Source organism: Ascidia mentula, chromosome 4 (assembly GCF_947561715.1).
Source record: "Ascidia mentula chromosome 4, kaAscMent1.1, whole genome shotgun sequence".
NCBI classification, from domain to species: Eukaryota; Metazoa; Chordata; class Ascidiacea; order Phlebobranchia; family Ascidiidae; genus Ascidia; species Ascidia mentula.
The window spans coordinates 8,131,913-8,155,389 of NC_138569.1; the positions used below are offsets into that span (position 1 = coordinate 8,131,913).

Below are 23,477 nucleotides of genomic sequence, written 5' to 3' on the forward strand. Positions count from 1 at the left end.
CGGTATGTACGTCTATAAACCGTCGACGAAATTATCCCTAGGCAATACAAAGCGAGTTGAAGCAGAAAAACTACCATTACCCGAAATAGCGTTACTGCGTCATTTTGATCATGGCTCTATGGCGTACGCCTGGGGAGTTACATCAGCGATAGGATACCTTCAAAGGTACACCATCGTTGTATAAGCGCTCGTGTTATTTCTGCGCATTGGTGTTTGTTTTCACGTATCCAATGACGTTGGAGTCTTAAGCCGGGGTTTTGGTCGATAAGTGTGTTTTTGACGGAAGCCGGTTTTGAAGTCAGGCGCGTTTGTGTCAACTGACCATTGTTAACAGTTTACTCGCTGGTTACGGACGTTTAAATTCGTCATCGAAAGTCAATGGACACGTTATATACAGGTCAATGAAAAAAACGACATTATTCTGAATAATGAACAAAATAGTGCCTTGGTGCCCAACGGATGACGGTGATTGTTTAGTCACCACTAAGTGGAAGTCTTTGCTTGGCCGTTTGGTCAGCAAAGTCGTCTGATAGTCACACCAGCTGCACTGATGAGACCTTTTAGGTCGAAACAGTGGCGATCTGTCTGCAGCTTATACACAAAATAGTTCCTGTTACACATAACGAAAAACCTAACGAGCACAAAGCACCATTTAAATTTTCTTACACAAATGACTAAACGCACGATCTTCATCACGTTTAAAAGTTCTAATTTTAGCAAAATAATAATCATCCAACAATTTAACAAGAAAATAAGCATATAGCCCAAATTTAGGAAATTCTTCCGGCATGCAATTTATCCAACTTCGAAAGAAACCTTTTTCGACAGAAAATCAATGACTTGGAATTTTTGTGTCACTATAAAAAATCTGTACTGAAACACGATCGACCAACGCTACGACCCTTGAGCTGTAAGGCACGAAGTTTAGAAATTCCAACCAAGTCCCGATAAGCTTATCACACACTTTAAGTTGTACAGAAGTTGTCTGTTATAACAACCCCACGTCGATTTGTTATATCCACTGGACAACGCGAACAACAGCATTGGTCACTTTCTAGTAAAAGCCGTTTTCGAGAAATTGAAATACCTTTTGCTCGTTACATTTCAGAAAAGTGGGAAAAGCTGAATAAAATTCCTGGAAAGCAAACACTCGATTACACGTTACGTGACAAGTGGCGTGTCGTGTAAGTGTTGCACTTTTTAGACTCGAGCTGGAAAAATAGTTGCCAACAATACATATTTTCCTCGCTGTATTCTCAGCCCAGCACAACAAACTACAATGCTTAACTAAATTAAGATGTTATTGGCCTTAACTATGGAAAAAAAATGCTATGAAACCTAGGCACAAATATTGATATTTCAGAAACCCGAAATTGCGTGGTACGAACCCCTCCTATAGTTTGTCAGAAAACAGCATAGCAAAGAAGTAATTCCTTTGTGTCGACATACCTTTCAACCACAATATCCAATTTAATCACCACCTGCGCGTATATACAGGTTCCCCGCCAGGAAAACGCCAAACGCGCGCGTTTCCTTGTCACAACTGTCTGTAATATTCCGGTGAGAAAACGAGACGTCAACAAAACATCACCACGCACGAAACGTTTGTGTCCCGCTGCTTTGGAACAAATACTTTGGTCAGACCATTTTTTTGCAACTGACGGCAATGTAGTTGAACTTACAGACTTAAGTGGAAGCCGTATAAACGGTTTACTGTAACTGCGTAATTGGACACAAATAATGGATGTTATTGAATGATCACTTTTAGCTGACAAGTCACTAACATTATACTCGTGTTTTTTCAAGTACAGAAACATAAATAAACGCCGTCTAGCCGCAACAACAAATTTAATTACGTCGTATTGCTACAAAGACGTGCATCAAAGCAGACAAACCCGTGCATTATAACTGGTAAAAATTCGTCATGGCAATATGTTGTATGGGTGGATGTTGTAATTCATAATCACATTGTCGTCACAAATTGCTCCGGAGACAGACAAGACAACGCGTTCTCCGTCACAAACAAATACTTTTTCATCAACGTCAAAATCGCCTGGACAATAAATCGTTCTGTAGGAGACATTCGGGACGTTTACTTCCTTGTGAATCGATTCAAAGAACGTAATTGCTGTTTATTGTAATGAATTTTCTGGAGGGATTTCCTCCAGGATTCAAATATGTTGTGTGAATTTGGGGAGTATTACCAAGAAAATACCAACCTACATATAACAATAACACTCAATTTGCAATCAAATTTTGCATTTAACAAGTCATTTTACCAACGCGAACGCAAGCGAAAGTCAAGCCAATGTCACGTGTGTTCATCGATCGTCACCGTTGTTCGTTCAGCAACGCAAGAGCACAAGAACAATGTTACATATGGCACACCTTCTGTCGGGTTCACGACTTGGTCTCGTTATCATTTATTAAAAATATGGGGGCGAGTGGTGTTTACGTAAACTGTGCGTTGTATGTTTATTTATGTGACGAAAATCCCAAGGCGCACGTCTTGCGTAGAAATACCATTAAATGGCAACCCGGAATGCATTGTTTTTTGCAAGTGTTGTCATGTGATGCTTCGTTAACACACGGAAACACATTTGATACAGATTGGAAGTTAATAAAAACGTACGTTAGGTAACAGTAGAGCTTTCTATTTGGGAGCAAACGAAAAACATGCAACTTATTTTTACCTTCCACGAGATATCCGCGAGTTTAACGTGAACAAGTATGTTTACGCGTCGCTCGGGTCATACAACTTGTCGGTAAGAGCATGATTACAAAATTCCACAGGGTAAAAGCAATGGGAAATTCCATAATAACGACTGACTCCACATTTGTGCGTGGCTGTTCAACCAATTTCTTTTTACTGTCGCATGCAGCAGTCACATCACGTGTTGTACACATGCAGAAACCGGAAGTCAAACCATTAAATTCACCGTAAAATGCAATGATATCTAACTGCAAGGAAAGATGTACACGCCAGGACGGGATGACGATGTTTTGAACAAAATACATCGGCCGTATGGGGTTTGTTACAAAACCCGCCTTGACAATCAAGGTCCGGTGCAGTTCCTATAGGTATTCACAACGTAAAAAGGGCATCAAAGGGTAACCACAAAGCGCCCTCGGCTTTACACTTTTAAGAGCTGGTTTCTTTCCGAGGTGACAAGAGGAAAAAAAGCTTTTCAGTCAGTGGTAACCAGTGACCGTGATATGATGCCAAAGATTAGTAAAAATTAAGAAAAAAGAGTCGCATAAATATGTCAAAAATTCTTGTGAGCACTTCTAAAGACAACTCTACAACTTGGAAGTAGAATCAAGGATATTGAGTGATCCACATCGATCACATAGTGATACCAATTAGCAGGAAGATGTAAGAGTCAACTTCAATAGAGAACCGACAACGGGTGTGAGTCACTCGCGGTCCAGTGTTAAGATCTTCGGGTTCCTAGGTAGAAGCCTTAACACCTTGGGGCGTTTCGTGGTTTATGGTTGAGCAGATGAACGCGTGCCTTAATAACATCGGGTGGCTTGCAAATGTGTATTATGTATACAGTATATGACGTTTCGGCGTGTCTTGCGCCATACTTACGATATCGAATGACCTTCTAAGCCGTGGCAAGTTTTAATTAAGCACGTTTGCTGTTGCTTATGCAGATGTTTGGTGATTTCTTTGAATAACAAATTCAAATCATTTTTTAGCAGACGTTTCCAACACGGAGCAGAGTTTCGGATTTCGAAAACTTTAGATACTCATCATGTAAACTTTGTGTGGGTGCATGTAAACTTTCGGAAACAAAATGACCTCACTGCAAGTATATAGTTTTTATGCTGCACGTTCATCAAATTCATGTAATCAAATACTCCCGTTATATTGTGTTACAAAAGCTGAAAGTGTTTGAAGCAAGCAACATACTGAACTGTTCAAACCTGGCAACCTTAAACAATAAGAAATAAAATTCGCGTGAATCTTCAGTGACATCATCGAGGATGAGACAAAAGCCAAAAATAGAACACTGACAAAGGCAATCACCCGGCTTTGATGCGTCGGGTTACAACCGCCCCGATGAGGCAAGCGGGAGGGTTTCCAGCAGTGGTAGTGCGTGTATTAGGAATACAAATAATTGGTAGTAACACTGGTGGCGAGCCTGGCCTTGTTGTAAGAGGTTAAGAGCGCTTTCACCATCATCATACATTTACGTTAAACTCGCGGCCGCCGATCGTGTTTATTTTCCACTAAAAGATTTCAACGACAGGTCGTTGTGTTGCTGAATGAAATTCCATGGTAAAACTACTATGGAACCTACCTTCTTCTTCGGGCAGTGCGTGTCCGTTTCCAAATCTCAGCTCGGCCAGACTCTTCGCTTTGGGCTAAAAATTGGTATACAGTAATTAAACGCTCGCTCAGCAACGCTTAAGACACATAGCAACGCTTTTGCGTGCCAGAAAAACAGAAGTGCCATACACGACCTCAACCCACAATGACTACTTCGATTTTGAACGAAATGAGTTTGGGATTGAAAGGAGGTAAAGTGTGAAGTGTGCTCTTGCATTGGTTTTGCTGCTAATTAACATGACGTCTCGAAATTGCAATAAAATACCACCTATGCACGTGTTCAATAGTAATACGCATTGGTCACATACGTAAGGTGTCTTACAACTTTCTCACTAACACCTAAAACCTGAACGGAAACAACAACATTACCTTGCGGTCGGTTTTTGCGGACCTGGCGCTATTTCTCATCCGGTTCAAGAAGCTCAGCTTGCGGGTGACTAGCTTCCTGGCTGGTCCCAGTTCTGGTTTTGGGGGAACAGGGGGACGTAGCGGGACGGGGGGTTGCTTCTCCGCGAAGTTGTTCGGGCTGTGGATTTTGCACGATGAAAGGGGGTTATAAATCCTGCGGTTAAGGTCATAATCGCCACTATGGCCTCGGTTTACGCTACATTCTTGACTATATTTATTGCGCAATTAATCCGGTCGATTTATTAATTGTATGAGCTGGGCAAAACGTATGAAAACGTTTTGTCAGTTTTTCATAAAATATATGCGAATTTAACAGTGATGGAAAATGTCAATCGGAAAATAATTCGTGCAGCAATAAAACTTGACCAGTGGAACAACATCACCTCACAGTGGAACTCAAATGAAAAAAACACAATTTCACGCAATCGCAGAGCAATTCTGTGTTAGTTGCATGCACATGCGCAAAACCTTGTCCTAGCGTTGTGACAACGAAATGAAAATGGCGTGCGTATCGTGTTTAAAGACTCACTCTGCGAGAAACTCGGTTAGGGAAAGTTGCGCGGATGACGAAATCGACTCGCTGCTGCCGTCTGGCGGCGGAAGATCAGCCTCGCTAGCAATGCTACAAGCGACAAAACAGCATGCAAAGCAAAGATTAGTTGAAAATTAGTGTTTGTGGTCGCTATAGATTGTTGAATGTAATGTGTGTGTTTTTTAACGCGTAAATACCCCTACAACAGCTACTTGTTCAAGTCTGCCAAGCTCACACAGCGTTGCTATTACAAACACGCCCTCAACAACAAACTTCAAATCTCTAATTGGAGTCAAATACATAAGGTTAACAGCATAATTGATTAACGATCGAGCAAGTTGGTGCCCGACGAGAGCGTTTGGCTTACGTCATGGCGTGTAATCACCCAGTATGACGTAAAGAGTCGGGGAATTCCCCGAATTGATTGTGTCAAGTTTGTGGAAAAATACCACTACACCGGGTCACAAAGTTTTTTCCAAACTTGATCCACATATAAGTACGTGTAAAACAGAAATATGTGCGAATTTTAATGATTAGGCGTGAACAGGGTCACCGCCTGTTATTTTCATCATAAAATTTAACTTAAAATACTACACGAAATCATGGCGTTAATATTCGCACAGATTTCTATGTTACATAGGCTTATATGTGGAACAAGTTTGGAAAAAACTTTGTGACCCGGTGTAAAAGTATATTCCAAGTTTGTGGTCGTTTGCGATGGGTGCGTTGTGAAAAAGCATGCAGTTGAGAAATGGTGTTTGTTTGGTTGGGTTGGTGTTTAGTGGTTGCAATACAGGCGGAGGCCAACAGAGTTTTACACTTGAAGCGAACTACGGTTTTCAGTGGACAATAACGAAAGGAAATAAATTTATTGGTTTTATTTTAACCGAAATTTTGAACGAAAAATTGTTGAGTTTAGGGGAACAGAGTTAAGATTAAAACCGAATGAAGCCGAGGAGCAACGACACAACCGACTTGCAACCACAAATTTCAAACACCAACCGACCCCAAATTCGTTTGAATCAATCGAAATTAGTTCGAGGCGAAATCTGCCGCCCTCCCCCGTGCTTTACTACAGATCACAGCCCGGGGGCGTGTCCCTGATTAGCATGAAATACAAGTGGGCGTGGCTTACTGGTGAATATTTCGGAGATGCTGGAGCGCAAGACGTTCATGGCTGCGTGGAAAATAATTACTGAAACGTGATGATGACGAGCACACTGAAAAAAATCTGGTCCCTGTTGTGTTTCAAGGAGGAAAAAGTAAAAGGCACCGTTGACCAAACTTACATGGGATAAATTATGTAAAAAAGAGCAGTTGTTTGGGAGTAAGGAGATTTTTTTGAGGTTATGAAAAATTACTTGTTTTCAAGTTATGAAAAATTACGAGTTCTGTTGCAATGCTCCCTGTGGCGCCACCTAGTAAAGGAATTGAACGTGAAGAATTAGCGGAAAAGGCACAACCGACCGCTGCATAACATGAGAAGAAACGGTGGAAAGTCTCGAGTAATTATAGAGTAACGGAACATACAGAAGCAACAACTTGTGTAAAAGGAGCAAGTGAAGATGCGAGAATGGAAATTAATGCTGAAGAATTGGCACCCGGCTATGAGACGGTGAAGGAAGTATTACACTGAGCTTAAAACACGTTACAGGGAATCTAGAGCAACAACCGTAACTCACCTCGGAATGACACCCTCGCTTATCGTAAAACGTCGATCTGAAAATACAAAACCAGTGAGCTTCACGTTGAGATCGGAACGACAATGGTAAGATTATTTGCATACTTTTGTCTGTAGATCAGCTTTCTAATTCAACGCAGCATTATTTATCATATTTATTCATGTTTGTTGCCTGTTTTTTCCACACATTTATTGATTTATTTATTGACATGAAAGTTTTTCCGAAATTTAGTATGAAGTTTAGGAAAATATTTTATCGTTTAACAACAGGGGTAAATCGTTTGTCACTAGATTTCATAAAATATAGATGCAGTTATCTGTGTGAAACATATGGTAGTGTTCTGTCTACGTCAAGGGCGAAAAAAAACCTCCTTACCCGTTTCTGTGACATTCTGTTGATCAGCAACCAACTGACTTCCCAAACTTTTCGTTCTCCTTCCATCGACCTGCATTGTACAAGACTGCTCAGTTAAACACTGCGACGGATAAAAATAAGACCAGAAGCAACGGCCGCACATCGCTTGTGTGAAGTATTGGTGACTTTCACTCCACAATGCAGTCGGGTTGCTTAAAAAAAGGAATTAACACACTTAACCTTAGGAACATAACTAACGGTTTTGTAGATCTTTAATATGAACAGAATAGCCAATACAGTGCTGTGTCAAATCCATCGCACAGGATCGACTTTAACATCCCAACCATCCTTGGACAGATTGAAGGAAAGCGGCGCTTATCTTTCTTGGAAACTATCCACATCCAAAATTTTAGGCCGCTTTTAAATGCCGACACATCCTCTGTGCCACTACGACTTTTTAATATATAAACCGTGTATTTTATAATGTTTTTTTATTTTTATTCTTTTTATTTATTTATTTTCTTTACCGTGCACAGTGCCCTTAATTGTTTTTATCTATCACTACCACAGGCAACTCCGTTCGACTCCATTATCAACAATTGCGCTTATTTAATTCCCCGCCTTTTTCTATAACCTCCCAACTTCACCGTACCATTTTTGCCGATCCGCTTTCATTTGTATTGATAATGGTTGTAGAAACAATCGAAACGTTTACATGAAGTTTTCGAGCACTGTATTGGCTATTCTGTTCATATTAAAAAACACTTAACCTGATGTAGGCTGCTGCATGGCAACCGTAACATTTATACTACAAATATTATTGTCAGAAGAGCCGTTTTGTGGTAACAAAAATGCCTGGCAGCATCAGTAATGAATTGTCAACTTCTTTAGGTCAAAACAATGTCGGCAGTTAAGACAGTTTTCGTGGGGCAGAAATTAAGGAGGCGTAAAAGGCGACAGACACTAAAACTTACAGTTACTGCAGACCTGCTCACCTCTTCTGTGCCTGCGAAAAATACAACACACGTTAGGGCAAATCTAAGTAGAGGAATAAACTAAATGCATATGCGGATTATTGGACTTTCACGGAAAAACATGTTATCATCACGTTGCTTGCGCTTGGAGATAGAGATATCATATAGACAGAAAGTAATTTAGTCAAACCGCCAAAATTTGTTTTTCTCAAGGATATTTGTGGTCAAACAAGACATTCTCCGACCAAATGTTCTCTGCGAAACGTGTTGTCGTTATACGATAGCAAATCAATAATTGTACATTCGCGATCGGAAATTCGCTATCGGAATAAAGTTAATACTTGCGTAAATGTTTATTTTCCACTCCAAAATGCAAGAAAAATATTTCTGCTTATTAATTGGAAAATGTCGTTATAACGTTGTGGTTTTGACTCACCTTGCTGTTGGTTGTCAGTGGCAACCACAGAAAACAAAGCCATGTTGTGTCGTTCGGCCCGTCGCACAGCGGGTGATTTGGGCGTTTCGCCCTGACAACAAGAACACGAAATGAAAGCGGTTGCATAAATCAAATAACGGCACATATTTAACGTTTCAGGAATGTTGAAAGATAACATTGACTGTTATCTGTGAAAACTGTTAAAGATAACATTGACTCTTAACTATATGGCTACGATTCTGACGATTTTTCGTTTTCACAATTTTTATTTTGTATCAGAAACCTTATCGATTCCGAAACTGAAATGCGTGCGGTTAGTTGTTGGTGGAGGGAAAAATTGAGACAAGAAGTGCAATAAAATACCTGTAAAACCTTTGAAACGGCTTGATCTCCCTCGCCGTGATAACTGAACCTAAAACAGTAGCGTAAGCCAACACTTGTAAGTTTATAGAAAGCATTGGCAAGTCGAATATGGTATATATGGTTATGTTCCTGCATATTCCTTTTTCTGCAAAAGGGGTGATTTGCGTTGTAGTCTGAAATGACGAACGGTAAACTGCGCGACTGCTTTATTAAGAACCATTTGAAGTGTATTGCGCTGTGCTGCGACGCAAGAGCACTTGGGACACATAGGAAGATACGGTAAGTAGGGCAAGCAAAACCATAACGCGCATATTTCTTTGGAGAGGTACTCGACCCAACCTTACGAACCGAATATCTGAAACACTGTCGCATTTCCTTTACTACGCACCTAGCTTTTTGTGTAGGCGAGGCCAGACCGTCGTCAGTTAAGTCCTCCACCGAATGCAAGCTGTGACGTCGTTGTAGTGACGTTGGCGAACGTTCTACGTCATCGACGTTCGTCTGGGAGTCCTAAAATTAAAGTCTTAATGTTGATACAATTAATTCACAATGGTAATTGAGTAATGCTGCACAGTATTTTAAACTTTGACCAGGACATAGGAATAATGGATCCATTAACGTGTATTAGACCTTGGCAAAGACATATCAGAAAGCTTGCAACTTATTAAAACAACAAAGCTTGTTAACCAGGGCTAGCTGACCATTTGGCAAACGCAGGTAAATAAACTGCACCAATGAAGGTGTAGTTCAAGAAGTGTGGGAAAGTAAAAAAAAACAAACCCCTTGACCGGACGACCCTTGGTAGGTTTGTGAGGAATTGTATCCCATGTTTCCTGCTTGGGTTTGTTCTTGGATTTTGGTAGTGATCATCTGAGATACAAAGTCACATGTATGTTTTACACAGGTACAACATGGAGAAGTGAAATTGTACAAATAGCAAGCCAAACATTGTGTACATGGGAATACGGACTACTACTGTCTATGCTGGTCGGGCTTGTTTTCTCATTGCAAAGCCATTCTGTTCCTAGGTTCTTGAAGTTCACAAAACGTTTTTTCATATATTTGCACAATTCCTATTTTATCACAATAGAAACAAATTGTATTTGAGTATGAAGCTATTGATGGTAAAATCGATTATTTCTAGTGTTAATAATAAACCAGCTGACAAAGATTTGAATTCTGCTGCTTCATAGAAACAAAAATATATTTGGCATGTCAATTCAAACCCCCATGTATAAATGACTTTGGCTAAATGGTAATTTTGTTTATTTCCAATGTTCAAGCTAAAACACCCATAAATTGTATTGCATATGTATAGTGTTTTAGTGTATGCATATATTGTATATATATATATATAGTTTTTTGTTGATAATTGGCATGTTTGTTGAAAAAATTTTCAGGACACAAATACACTTCCTATCATCCATATGTTGTAATATTCAGTAAGACTGTGTGTTACAAGACTTTAAATGGAAATCACACACACAAGTGAGGTAGCAATATAATTCGCAAAAAAAGTTAAAGAGAACAAACAAATGCAAGAAACCTGTGCTTCGAGGTTTTCAGGGTTAAAATCGGCAGGCAGGGCTCTCCTGTTTCTCGGCATAACTGGAGTAGATGGAGTCTCATAACTTTCATTGAACGCATTTTCTGCAAAGTATGACATTGAAGATTAGTTACTCCACAGCATTTAAAGATACCATTTGTTTAGGTTCAAATGACTATTTGATCACTGGTAAGTTTGTACGTTTTACGTTGCACTGAAAAAAAAATACTCCACATTGCCCAGAGCTTAACTTATCCTACGTACAGCTGTAAGTTAACGGACAAAAGGAAAACCATTTTTATTTAGCAAGTGAAAAGTAAATGCCATAGTAAAGTTAACAAGAAATATCATGAAAGCTTTACTTAAATCAATTGATGAACATCCTCCGACAAAAAACTGCACAGAAGACATGACATCACATAACTAACTGCTTCCACCCTTACTATAATATTTGTTGTCCTACTTACAGTATTTGCACAGCTTACTGGAAACACCATGCAAACATTACATTTCCAGATAATAGCAGTTTTCACTTCGGATTTAATCAAAATATGGAAAACGTATGCGTCTGAATTTTAAGACCCTTAAAACTTTTGCTGTCATGAATTGATAACAAGTCTCATCAGCATCAGTAAAACTTTGCTAGTTTTGTATACTTCCACAGGTAACATTCAACACACTGACATGACAGCCACACAGCATGACTACATTGTCGGTTAGGCCCATGGCTGGGACTAGAATTGAAGGTTATGCGGTAAGGTGGGCTCTTCACTGAGAAGTGAAGAGATGGTTGAATTGGTAGATTAGGGATACAAGTGGTTGAGCGCCTGTTGTTGGAATATATTCCATTTTGCACATCGACTACCAGGTGCAAACCAAATGCTGAATGAGTGTATGTTTGTAACATGGGGGAAAAATATAAAAAAATGTGGTAAATATTGTTGCTTGATTGGGTCAGTAAACTACACACATTGAGTGAATCCTTAAACTTAAATTGGTAAAGAAATTTTGGAACAGACTGTGGGTCAAGCATTCTGTTGCCAGCAATATTTTTTCATGAATAAAACACATTTGAAAAGTAGTAAACAAAAAATAAATTTCCAGTAATGGGGCATTTTGAATTCATTCCAAATATCTAAAATTTATATTTAAACCTAAATTTGTGCCCATAAACCTTAAATAAATAGCACAACAAAAAACGATTATTAATGCTTCGTCAAACGTTGTTGTGGGCATTGGCTTGGGATGGAAATTCACTGAACAAACTGAGCAACAAAACCCATAAACAGAGCATTAAATAAATAAAAAAAGACGATTGATTTTATTTTCCTATGGCAGATCACAGGTGAGACTAAGAATGGTGGATTCGCTAAGCGGAACAAACAGGCCGTGGGTGACTGTGTCTGGTAATTGACTTTTGTGCCCTTTGCCACCAACAGGAACAGGGGAGAAATTGCCAGTAAATAATTGATGTTAGGTTACTGAACTGTTTGACTCTAAAAAGTTGGTACCTTGGCTCATGGTGTTGGGAGTGGACCACATGTAGAATTTTAAACTCGGAGTATTGAAAACTAAACCTGTTTTAATGGGTCTAGGTTTCTTACAAGTGGTAGCTTGTTAACAAGATTTTGACAAGACTTGCGTTCACAAGCATCCAAAAACTTTTACACATGTGCAAAGGAAATTTGCTTTTTCTAGTATTAGTATACTTATTTTACCTCTTCCCATGAACTGAAAGCAAAAGCACCAAACTCAGTCCATTACCATGTGTGTATTCACAAGAATGACAAGCCTTATTTCAAAAGGTTGAACTTACCAGACAGGTATCCAGACAAGTCTTGGGCTAGGTCTGGGCAGGATGTGGATAATCTACTGCTTTCAGATCCTCCAGTCTACAAAAATACACAACGTTAATTCCATAGTGGCCTTATTGAAGTAAATACAAGAAAGCTGCACAAGGCATTTATGCGCATAATGCAAGCAACAGTGTTGATGTTTTGCCGTCATGTTTCCCTAAATCTATTTTTTGCAACGAAATAATTCAAACAAGTCAAACAAATGCAAATTTTCCATTTCCAAAATGTTAGATAATTTGTTATAATTTCTTATCTAAACACACTCTCCCATTTATTGCAACATTGGTTCAATCAGTCCCTAGCAAAAAAGCTAGTTTTTTCAGCCCTTAGCAAACACTAGCAATAAACTAATGAAACTGGCAACATATTCAATGAGCCACGATGTCACTTTTGACTTTAATTGACAAATAGTTTACCTCACGAAGTCTTTCAAGATCCCTGTGGCGTAGAAAATGTATTCCATCACTAATTTCTTTCAGGTGACTGAGATTGTCAGCTGATTAATGAACAAAATATCAACAATGTCAAAATTCAAAATACAAATAACCTTGAAAAAAGTGACTACAGGAATCAGCCTGTGCAAGTCAGTGACTGACAGATCTGTCTTTACGAATGAATATTATATTCCTAGAACTTCCATTCATAAATTTGCCACAAAAAATATTTGGGAAAGTAACAGTTCGAAAATGTAAATTAAAACTTTTATGCGTCTGGAATTAATTGGGCAACTTACTTAAAAACTCTCCCTTGTCCCGAGCAGCAGAGTTTGACGAATTCTTATTCCTACTTGCATAATCTCTCTCATTCAAGTCACTCCTGTAATCCACTGCATTGTAATCCGGGGAGTATGCAGCTCCAGGCAAATAAACTTCTTCATCTGTATAATCCTGATTGTAGTAAAAGCCGCCTGATTCTGGCACTGATGAGAGGATACTGTCGTCCATCTGATCTTCCCACATGTTACCTCGGTCAGACAGCTGGAATGGTAGTGCTGCCGTCGGCGGTGAGGTTTTACTCAAAGCCTCAAATTCAATATCTGCCATCAATAATGAATGAGCCATTGAAAGTGGCTGGATGAAGTTTTTCACTACATGTAACTGGATTTTCTGGCACGCAACACATGCAGCAAACCTGCCTTAGTGTGATGAGATTAGCAGGAAGCAATTAGATTAAGCAAGGACCATAGAAAAAACTTAAAAATGCTTGCAAACTTGTCAAAACCTTTTTGCGGAAAAATTAAGCATTCTTCTCAAGGGGGGGAATTTAAACAATTAAGAAAAAACCTTTTCAACTCAACACCCACTTGCCTGTAAATTGATTAACTTAGTATAATATTTAAATATCCATTTTTATAATGACTTACCAAGAGATGGCCAAAGGTTATTGTAGGACTCCGATGTTGTTGAAATTGCTCCGAAGCTGTGTTGTTTGAGGTAAGTTGTCTTTCCAAGCGATTCTTTATTTTCCCACCGTATTACACCATGTGCATGAGGGCTTTTAAAATTAATTTGTGAGTGTTACTGATAAAATATATCAACACTAATTTTGTAAATAATATGTCTACAATGCTGACATTGTAGCCAGTTTTACATTAGTTAGCATTTAAGTAGTATGAAGTGTGTGGATAAAACTAAAAAATTCAGCGTAAAATTTTTAATGGTCACAAAAACCACTTATTTTGTTTATATAACATGGATATATATCATTTATTTGGATAAAAAACAACTTGACCACATTTAACAGACATAACAAACAGCACCACGAAGGACTGTTTTACACAGGAGGGTAGTTGCAAATATTTGGTAGTGGAACTCCTTTGGTTCCTTTATCCTGATATCAAGTTTCGAGTTGTGACCGGACAAAGTGCAAGAAAGAGTGTAATTATTCAGGCACTTAATTTGGTTTGTGTCGAAACCCGAGTAATGTGGTTAGAGAAGGTAAACAACTACCAAGTGACAAAAGAAGAAAACTCTCTACTCCTGGTCAATTGCTACTTGAAACATGTTTTCCTGGTTTAGCTGAATAACATTTATTCTTCATGGGCACAGATTAGATTGCTGCAAAAATGCTATTTCAAGTTGATTCACAATTTTTCAAGTCTTTCTTGACAAAGGATGCAGAGCTGCATTAACTAAAATTAATATAATTGGTTGCGGAGCAAGAGGTTTTTTTTTGAAAATTTGAAAGTTCAAAATTGAATGCATAAGTTGAAACACTATTAAAAAAACATCCGACAGTATTCCATTTGACATGGGGCTTATGGTTTTATTTAATCAAAAATGAAAGTATGGTGGCAAGTATTTTCTTTGCCTACACATTAAAGGAAGTATATACAGCGAAAGTTGGTAATTTATGACTGGGTATTGCTTCCTATTGCCTAATTAATCATTCTGTGAACAGCTATAAGCCCCAGGCACCTCAGACCACAACAATTATGCTTTGCGACACTGCTTTACAAAGTGTACTGCCCTGAAACTGTAATTTGATGCAGGTGACATTTACACATGCAACATCCACCAAAAACAAATGTGTTTGCTACTGTGTTTGTACATGTAGGACATAAACAGCACAATGTATAGTAATGCTAAAACCAAAGCAATCAGATATCTTTAAATATTTAGTTTAAACTTAGCTACCGGTATGTAAATAACTCACTCAGTTATAAGATCTGCAAGTCCATCAAACTTTCGATCCCTGGCAATGTCCTCAGCATAATCGTTGTGTCGATTTTTTAATTTGAGGCATTCTCGTGCACCACTTTTGTCCAGGAGCAAAGTGACGAACGTTGACAATCCAAGGCGAGCGGCAAAATGAAATAAGGTTTCTCGAGGAATGTTAGCTGCACAAAAGAGGAGTAAAAACAATTAAAATAGCTTAGAATGCTTAGATTTGCATGTGCAGAAAAACAGCAATAATTAATGGATTAAACTCCAAAGTGAGTATATATTTAAAATTGTGCTTTTTCAAACAGATTTTCTGATTTTTAGCAAATTACACAGCGCCAAGAAATGCGCTCTTTAATATTCCATACAAAGAACATGCTTTACATACCAAACAAATATTTGACTTATCAACCCTGTTCACCCTACCACATGACATGGCATGTTTAATGATGTGTGTCGCAATTATTAGGCAGTAATTTCAGACCACCCACATAGTGCAGTGTGTACCTGTGTCCGGATCGCCAAGCACGCTCCAGTTTGGAGGCAAAATTAGATGCTGAAATGCGCTGGTGAGGCGTTCGTCTAAGGTGGAGAAGTCCTCTTGTGCCAATGAGAAGTTGGGGCCTTGAATGTAATCCCAGTCTTCAAGGCTTTCCAGGTTGTGTACACTGAATCATTAACAACTGATGTTATGACAAGAAATTCAAAATAAATTAGTAAAAAGTCAACACATAAATACACATATTAAAACAAAGAAAAGACAGATTTTTTGCAGTAAGTTTAGATAATAAACTTAAATTTATTGCAAAGTGCCAAAAAATAATTTTTATCAACAATCAAAGTACAGGATAACATAAAAATACTGCTTACCTATCAGCTAAATATCTTGCCAGGTAACAGGTTTGGTCCAGGTAGTAGGTGAAATTTTCAGCACCAATACACTTGCACTCACCGTTTGAAAACCTTACATACACTGCAATCTCAACCCTTTCCGGTGGTTCATGATCTGCAGCAATCGAAAACAGCTTAAATTTTATGTATATTAAGGCACCAATTGATTTACTGAACAAACATGTCAAGGAAATTACTTAATGTACAAAATGAAACTAAAAATTTTCTCAAGAGAAGTGTTTAGGCATTCATTGTTTTCCTGTGTGTTTAAAAGTGTCAGCAATTACAATTGAACATCTGCACCACACCACAACATAAAAATGCTAGACCTGAATTGACTATCTCATACACCATTGCTGCAAAACCTATTTCTGCAACCTTTCATTATGCTACAACTGTGCAAGCAGCAATTGTAATGTTTGGAGCATTGGTCTGGAAAGCAGTAAAACTCAGTCAGTGCTTCCTGGATGGACCTTAGATCAAAGACTGATCAATTTGACATACAAGTGATACATGTGGTTGGTTTGGAGTTGTCACTGCTGGGTGTTTGCACAACAAATACAGTGTTGCAAAGTTTGATACTGTTTCCACTATCACAAAGAGGTGCTTTTTGGTGCAATCTATATTTGAAAGGTTGTTTTTGAATGCCAATAAAAATGACAGTGATTAACTTATGATGAAACTCCTCACATTATAGACCTGCTTGTAACAATGTCAATGACAAATGTCTGTACTATCCCAAAAAGCATATAACACACCCATGTTCACACATACTCATCAAATGATTGCGTCAGCATCTTCTTTTTAAAACTTTCTGTGAAAACATCCCATAGGTCATGACATCAAATTTAAACTCGCTATACTGCAGGAAATGGTCTAAAATTACACAGTCAAACCACTTGAGTTTGACAAAACAGAAATAAAACATTTATCAACCTTTCTATGTGAAGCAGGTGTCGATTGTCACATGATATATGTGCTGCGTAAAGTTTTCATTCTCTCGCAAACAAGTAGGCCCTCAAATATTGACATGTACTTTGGTCTGGCAACACAACAACTTACATAGCTAATACTTTCAGCAAACAGAAGGTGATTTTTGTCACATTAGCCGAGCAAATTTAATAAAAACCTTCATGGTTTTCGCAAAATCTCTGTCAACTACACATTTCTTCAAAAGTGGACTCACATTTGGCCAAACTTGCCGTGAGTGTTCATAAAGCTGTGAAAGCCGCTTTGACAACTCACATTTAACCTCGCGGTGGTGTCAATGTATTGTCTGACACTAGATCAACAACAATCAATCGATTGTGCCTTCAGTGTGGGCAATGTTATGACAGTACACAAGGATACAGAAAATTTTTCACATGGCATGAATCCATTGAAGTGACACTTACAACAAGAACGGAATGTGCCAAGAGGGTTCAACGCCACATTTTGAGACACTTGTTAATGTTGGTGATGGTGTAATACCACCACGAAATACTGATGTTGCACAAATGAGTAATGTTACATCACAAGGAATTATTTTGTTTTAAATATTTTTATCAATATTTTCAATAAACAGTTTTGTGAATGTCGTAAAAAATTCTGTAGGTTGTCATGCAACAATACAGGTTGTGTTTGGAACAATTATGAACAAACTACTTGTCAATTGTTCATTCTGAGCAAAGTACATACTTATTCTTATCAGTCCCGTATTAATAGCTCTTCAAATACCAGTGATTGCATGGCATATCTTGAACAAATATTTGTAATGTGGACTTGAAAGTAACAAAACTCTTTCTGTATAGAAGTGCTAACATTGTAGCAAGTACACATGTTTGAAAACGAGCACAAAAATTTAAAAAAATGGTTTCAAAACATTGTTTGTATCTAATATGTGCAAATACATATGTATATAACATATTTTGTTTTTACTATGTTGGGATATAATATAACAACATTAAAGGCACAATTAACCTGGTACAACAGCCTGGAATGCATTGTCTTCAAGCGATATTCTCGCCTCAGTGACATGTCGCTGCTTGGATCCTTTAAAGGCAAGGAAAGCTCGGATGTGTTCGGGCAATGTAAAGTTTTCGGGCAAGAACATGACAATCAATCCACCGCCCTGTTTAAATACAATACATGTTTAATCACGGATGCTAAGCAAATGGTGAATAGCAACTGGGCAAAAACAAAACCTTAACATTGAAACAATTAAAATCAACATGATAAAGTGTTGCTTGAATTGATAAAAACAGGATTGTTTATAGATGTTACATTTATTTTGTTTGTAAGACAGATCACCATGTGCTTTTTGGCAACAATTTAAACCAATGACTTACATAAACAGGAGCAGATATTGGAAGAAGCTCCATTCTAGTCATATCTAAAATACAAGAAAATGCATTTTGTTAATGGTTGTTGTGGTTACTTTTTTTCCAATATTTGTGAAAATGTACCAACTGGCCATTCAAATAACACAGGGTTCCTGTTTCGGTAAGACAGACAAGGAAAGCATGGTCCTGTCACATAGCTAACAAAATACTTTCATGGTGACAGAGAAAACACTTTGCGTTGCCACCAAGACAAGTGGTCTATTAAAGCACAATCAGGCTTTCAGGTTAAGATACCGTGACCCTTTGGTCGCCATTCCTAACACTCTCAGTCCATTTTTCGCACAGTAGGCCAATAGTATGATAACTTTTTGATATACTTTCTACATTACAAAGGATAGGCACTAAATCAGTTTATTAAATCAGCAATTAACAAAAAAAAAACTTACTAGGTTACGGTTTTATCAAATTTTGCTATTAGCAATAAAGCCATAAAACTATGTATATACATTTATATAGCCACATGCACCTTTTTATAGCAGACACAATGACTGCTTTTCATTTTTACAGTTGTGTGTGGGCTTTGTTGCACACTGTTAGAAATATATCTGTTTTAAATATTAAAGCATGATTAACAGTGTGTCCACAATAAACCATAACTTATAAATACCCTAACTTTGTTGATACCATTGTGTTATTCCCTACCTCCACTGTATTGGTGAGCTTGCATCATCTTGTGGCTCCTCTCTGATGTAACTCAAGTTTTACAGGTTCTCAGTATTAACAGAAATTTTGCAAAACATTTCCTTTGTAGCCTTAGGGACTGTTAAATAAAATAATTTTAAACCAAATAAATACCATGTTGTAATATTTGTCAGTGTTGAAAATATCATTGCCATCATTTAGTTAGACACTGAAGCACATTATAATGTGAAAACAGTTTGTCATTAATTTTATGTCAATCAGTAGACTAACTCATAGGAATCACAACATTTTGTGAAATTAGGTTGACAACACTTCCAAATTACACATATTATTTGCCTGATAGTATATTGTTTTTTAAGTGTTACCACCTAATTTGTTACCAGCTGGATTGACAGTCACCACAATACAGAATTATCTTCAATCTACAAGATCATTCTGTTAATACAAAGTCAAACTACGCCACACTGCCTGAAGTTTGCAGGAAAAATCACACAAAGTGCACAATTTTGTGACAAAGCTGTGCGCAAATAATTCAATTTCACCAGGTTTGGTTCAAGGCTTGGGCAAAAAAGTAAAGCAAAGTTTCGGTGTTGTGCAGTCATGGCGAAATAATTTAGTTTATAGCAGGTCAACAAATGTTTTTTTATTATGTTAGCTAAAGAGAAGTCATAATTACAAACTTGACACTTACAAATCTCGAAAAATCTGACCTCAAACGAAGGTTGAAGCGCTTAGTAATTTTCTTGGACTACAATCAGGCTAGGCTCCGTCTTCAATGTTCTCGAAATCACTGCAATTTAATCGCCGTTTTTGACTTCAAAACAGTCGAAATAAGCAATCTTAGACTAACATATCTGTGAGGAAACCTAAAAGGAAATAAAAAACGTCGGCCCGAAACTTCTCTTTTTACTTTCACTATCTATTCCCCCACTAATAACCCCAGAGCGGTCAGCGCGGTTTACTGAACCCATCAACCCAAGAAGTACCCAACTAAATAATATCCCATGAGATCAAACAGAATTTGGTGTTATTGTTAAACATATCCCATGATCGTTGGCAAATAAACATATGTTGGAGGTAAGTGGAGTCAAATGATTTTGGTGGAGTCTTTCAACTTAACTTTTTCATATTTTCTGAGATTGTTTAATAAAGCAACATGCACTATCACTACCAAGAGTAGGTCTATTAATGTAACAGATCGTTGACACCATGTGACAGACTATATTCTGCAGCGCACCAACAATTCAAACCCTGGGTACTCTATACGAAAAGACCAGCGCTTTCAAAATGCTTTTACATTTTATTGCCATGATAACAACAAATAAAAAGAACAAAATCAGGGTCGGGTCAGTTCCGGTTCGGTTCGTTTAGGTCGATCATGCCAGGGTCGCTGACAACGCGCAAAATAAAGACACAACAACAAAAAAGGTGAACAAAATGATCAAAAAACAACAAAAACACAAGTTCGCCGAAACGAACTTGTGGGCAGAAGTCGGGTCAGATTCGAGTCCAGTCCATCAACGATTTTAGCGCAATAAAATAGCACAATAAGAAAAAAACAGAAAAAAAATCAATGCAAAAATGTACAAATGTTTAGCAAACATGAAAATTCAGTTCAGCATTCGCAGTGGAACATCTTAACCAGGTCCAATGGTCGTGTCACTTGTGCCAAACGCAGCGTTCAGAGCTTGCTCAACCGCACTTGCCACGCCATTTTGGGTAGCGCTCACACGCACCACCTAGTGAGTAAATCGGAAAATAATCAGATTTTGCGTTAATATGTATTGTTACTTTACAAAGCCCATTCAATAAGTTTTCGAAAACAAGTCATGAAAATCCTGCACGGCTAACTAGTTTCACAACGTGTTACACTTTACTCTAATCTTTCATCTCGCTAGGATGGATGAGTGTATTATGTTAGCATATAGTCACCGCTGCAATACGGAACAACGAAACGCAATACTCACGGTTATTTTCGGCGTCTGTAAGTTGTATTTGTCCAGTGCTTGTCGAACCGTCTGCAAGATTGGCGTGGTTCCCTTCTCTGTGTGATCCACTTGAATCACTTTGACGTTGTAGTTACCGCTATCTTTCCATGAAGCCACGATCGCAACGTCACTCTGATAATGGTTTATAAAAGAATAAAGATAATGGTTTAAAATGTACAAATTAAACGTAATGCGTTGAAACCCAACGCATTGTTCAAAAAAAACACAGCCCGAAAAGGAACATGTGTGAAAAACTATGACCCAACATTTTCAATGTATGTTTAAACATTGATTAAAACACCATTGCCTTATTATACGCACCGTGTTGGCGGATGGAGCCAGTTTAACTGATAAGGGCGGTACGACGTTCCAACCCCCGCACGCTCCATGGTCGGAGCAAGTACAGCTCGTAATGTTGACAAAGGTCAGAGATTTCTGGAAAGCGAACGTTCGTTTAATTAATATTGAATCAGACCGTGATGACGTGTTTGCATTTGAAAAAACAGTCTTGTGAACATCAGGAAACTAAACTGGTTTGCTGATATAAGTTAGAACCGGAAACAAAACAAAGAATATCCAACTATGTCCAATATGAAGTCTTCCTTATTATGGAACGTTGCATACAAGCTTAAAACAAATTCTTTACACGACATAGAACAGGTAAGTTTTGCTTAAGACTTTGGTTAGTGGCAAGTGCAAACAATAATGACACGTTTATACGAAAACAAGAGACAAACGCGGTGGGTGAGACTTGCTATGTGTTTTACAGGTCTTCCGATATATTTGTTTTACAACCCTGGTTACGTTGGCAAATAGTCAGGGTGTCACTTACGCTGTTTCCATTGGAACATGTGGCAGGAACTGTGATGTTTTTGTAACCATTAGCTTGGCAACAGGAGCAGTGTCGTATGTAACTTCCAGTCGCTTCGTTGTAGTGAGAAGAGCTACCGCAATTGCCTTCGCACGTATTCAGAACCAAGGGTTGGTCGGTGACGCAACCAAGCATGTTGTACTTGCGTGAAGGTGTGGGCGCCGGCGAGCATTTCCACCTTGCCTCGAAGCCTGATGCGACAGGATGAAATATGCGTCGAAAATTTTAATGCTAGAACGTACCAAATTGCTGGGAAATTATCACAAGGTAAAAGTTGTTTACAACGGCATGTTAACACAGAGTTTAACAAAGTTATTGTAATGTCGACGTGCTGTCGTCGGTTTTAAAAACACGAATGGAGCTTTATTATAACTATTTGTACTTGTACCGGATTGTCATACGTTTGAAATAATAAAAAAAGGATCTAACAATCTGACTTAGTTTTTTTTTTAAATAGGTTTTTCAGGCCTTCTTGAATCATAAGCTTACTACCAACATAATATAGTTCGATTTCAAATTAAATGGTATATGAAATGACAGGCGGGCCAAGATAGTGGTTTATTATGTTCAAAACCTCCGCGTCACACAAGTCCCAATCGGTGGGGCGCACATTGAAACCCTACTTATAATTATCAGATTATAGCGGTGCATGTTCGCAATTTCTGCGCAGTGAACGAAAATCATAAAATTTTACAGTCATACTTACATTCAGCGCAACAGCCTTGTGCATCGTAAAACACTGTTCCCTAAAACAGAAAAATGGGGTTAAGTGTGTTAATGGGGTAGCGTTTTTGTAAGGATCCACCCTCACCCCGTTTTCCACGCATGCAGTGGTGTTGACATCCGGACAGAGGGTTTGGGATGTGAGCGACACAGCGTAACCATCACTGCCTGTTACGCACTGGTAACTATGACAACGTAACCTGTGCACTTGACCCATCTAAATATTAAAAATTGTTGAGTACAAAATATGACTCAATATGTGCTTCAAACTTTTGTCCAAGTAATTAACTCCTTGTAGTATTTTGATATCTGGAGTATTTTTTATTATTGTCCATTCAATAAGATTGTAAAAGATACACCAACGCGTTTTTAATCACGGGTGTGCAACCCATTGAGTTTGGTTACCTGTAAAATCATGGAGGCGTTGGTATGTGCGTCGATAACCACAGACACGTTACATTGGGTCGGCCTGCACACTCCACAACACTTGCCAGCTATGACCTGCCTTCCGTAACCCTGAAACATGTGATAATGGGTGGGCATATAATGTGAACAGCCTATATTAGGTTTTTAATTTAGGCCTTATGAAAGCATTATTTGGAGGTTCATATGCCCAGTCCTTACCTCAGAGCAGTTATGACACTGAGTGACGTTGCATTGAGCCTCGTAGAAACCATCCGGTCTTTTGTTATTCGAGCAAATACAAGTTTTGCACGGTCCTTCATTCCACGCTGTTCCGTTAGGCAACTTGATCTGGAACAAATAGGTGTTGGTAACAACAAAATCAGTCGTGATACCCTACATTGTTTACAAGATGCAAATCTAAGA

The 23,477-nt window shown here is 38.3% G+C and overlaps 2 protein-coding genes across 6 annotated transcripts in view; both read right to left on the reverse strand.

Moving 5' to 3' along the window:
• The window catches only part of LOC145897413 (rho guanine nucleotide exchange factor 28-like), a 59,015-nt gene extending 39,828 nt beyond the window's left edge, over positions 1-19,187 (reverse strand). For 2 of the 4 annotated variants that reach the window (XM_082985691.1, XM_082985694.1), the window contains exons 1-21: positions 19,068-19,187; positions 18,372-18,415; positions 18,004-18,154; positions 16,024-16,159; positions 15,661-15,821; positions 15,146-15,329; positions 13,854-13,984; positions 13,224-13,526; positions 12,907-12,986; positions 12,451-12,526; positions 10,635-10,738; positions 9,869-9,958; positions 9,477-9,598; positions 9,089-9,137; positions 8,726-8,816; positions 8,311-8,321; positions 7,337-7,406; positions 6,962-6,998; positions 6,415-6,456; positions 4,709-4,865; positions 4,311-4,374 (exon numbers count right to left, since the gene is read on the reverse strand). In XM_082985691.1, the coding sequence (XP_082841817.1) occupies positions 4,311-4,374; positions 4,709-4,865; positions 6,415-6,456; positions 6,962-6,998; positions 7,337-7,406; positions 8,311-8,321; positions 8,726-8,816; positions 9,089-9,137; positions 9,477-9,598; positions 9,869-9,958; positions 10,635-10,738; positions 12,451-12,526; positions 12,907-12,986; positions 13,224-13,526; positions 13,854-13,984; positions 15,146-15,329; positions 15,661-15,821; positions 16,024-16,159; positions 18,004-18,154; positions 18,372-18,415; positions 19,068-19,095 (2,131 nt within the window). In that variant the 5' untranslated portion in view covers positions 19,096-19,187. Of the gene's footprint in view, positions 1-4,310; positions 4,375-4,708; positions 4,866-5,276; positions 5,361-6,414; positions 6,457-6,961; positions 6,999-7,336; positions 7,407-8,295; positions 8,322-8,725; positions 8,817-9,088; positions 9,138-9,476; positions 9,599-9,868; positions 9,959-10,634; positions 10,739-12,450; positions 12,527-12,906; positions 12,987-13,223; positions 13,527-13,853; positions 13,985-15,145; positions 15,330-15,660; positions 15,822-16,023; positions 16,160-18,003; positions 18,155-18,371; positions 18,416-19,067 lie in introns of all 4 variants that reach the window. The other 2 variants (XM_082985692.1, XM_082985693.1) reach the window with 2 other exon arrangements.
• A 1,160-nt stretch (positions 19,188-20,347) lies between these two features.
• LOC145898496 (uncharacterized) overlaps positions 20,348-23,477 on the reverse strand; it is a 52,815-nt gene continuing 49,685 nt past the window's right edge. For both annotated transcript variants that reach the window (XM_082986970.1, XM_082986968.1), the window contains exons 106-113: positions 23,274-23,402; positions 23,055-23,165; positions 22,738-22,866; positions 22,633-22,672; positions 21,888-22,117; positions 21,377-21,490; positions 21,035-21,187; positions 20,348-20,806 (exon numbers count right to left, since the gene is read on the reverse strand). In XM_082986970.1, the coding sequence (XP_082843096.1) occupies positions 20,705-20,806; positions 21,035-21,187; positions 21,377-21,490; positions 21,888-22,117; positions 22,633-22,672; positions 22,738-22,866; positions 23,055-23,165; positions 23,274-23,402 (1,008 nt within the window). In that variant the 3' untranslated portion in view covers positions 20,348-20,704. The remainder of the gene's footprint in view (positions 20,807-21,034; positions 21,188-21,376; positions 21,491-21,887; positions 22,118-22,632; positions 22,673-22,737; positions 22,867-23,054; positions 23,166-23,273; positions 23,403-23,477) is intronic.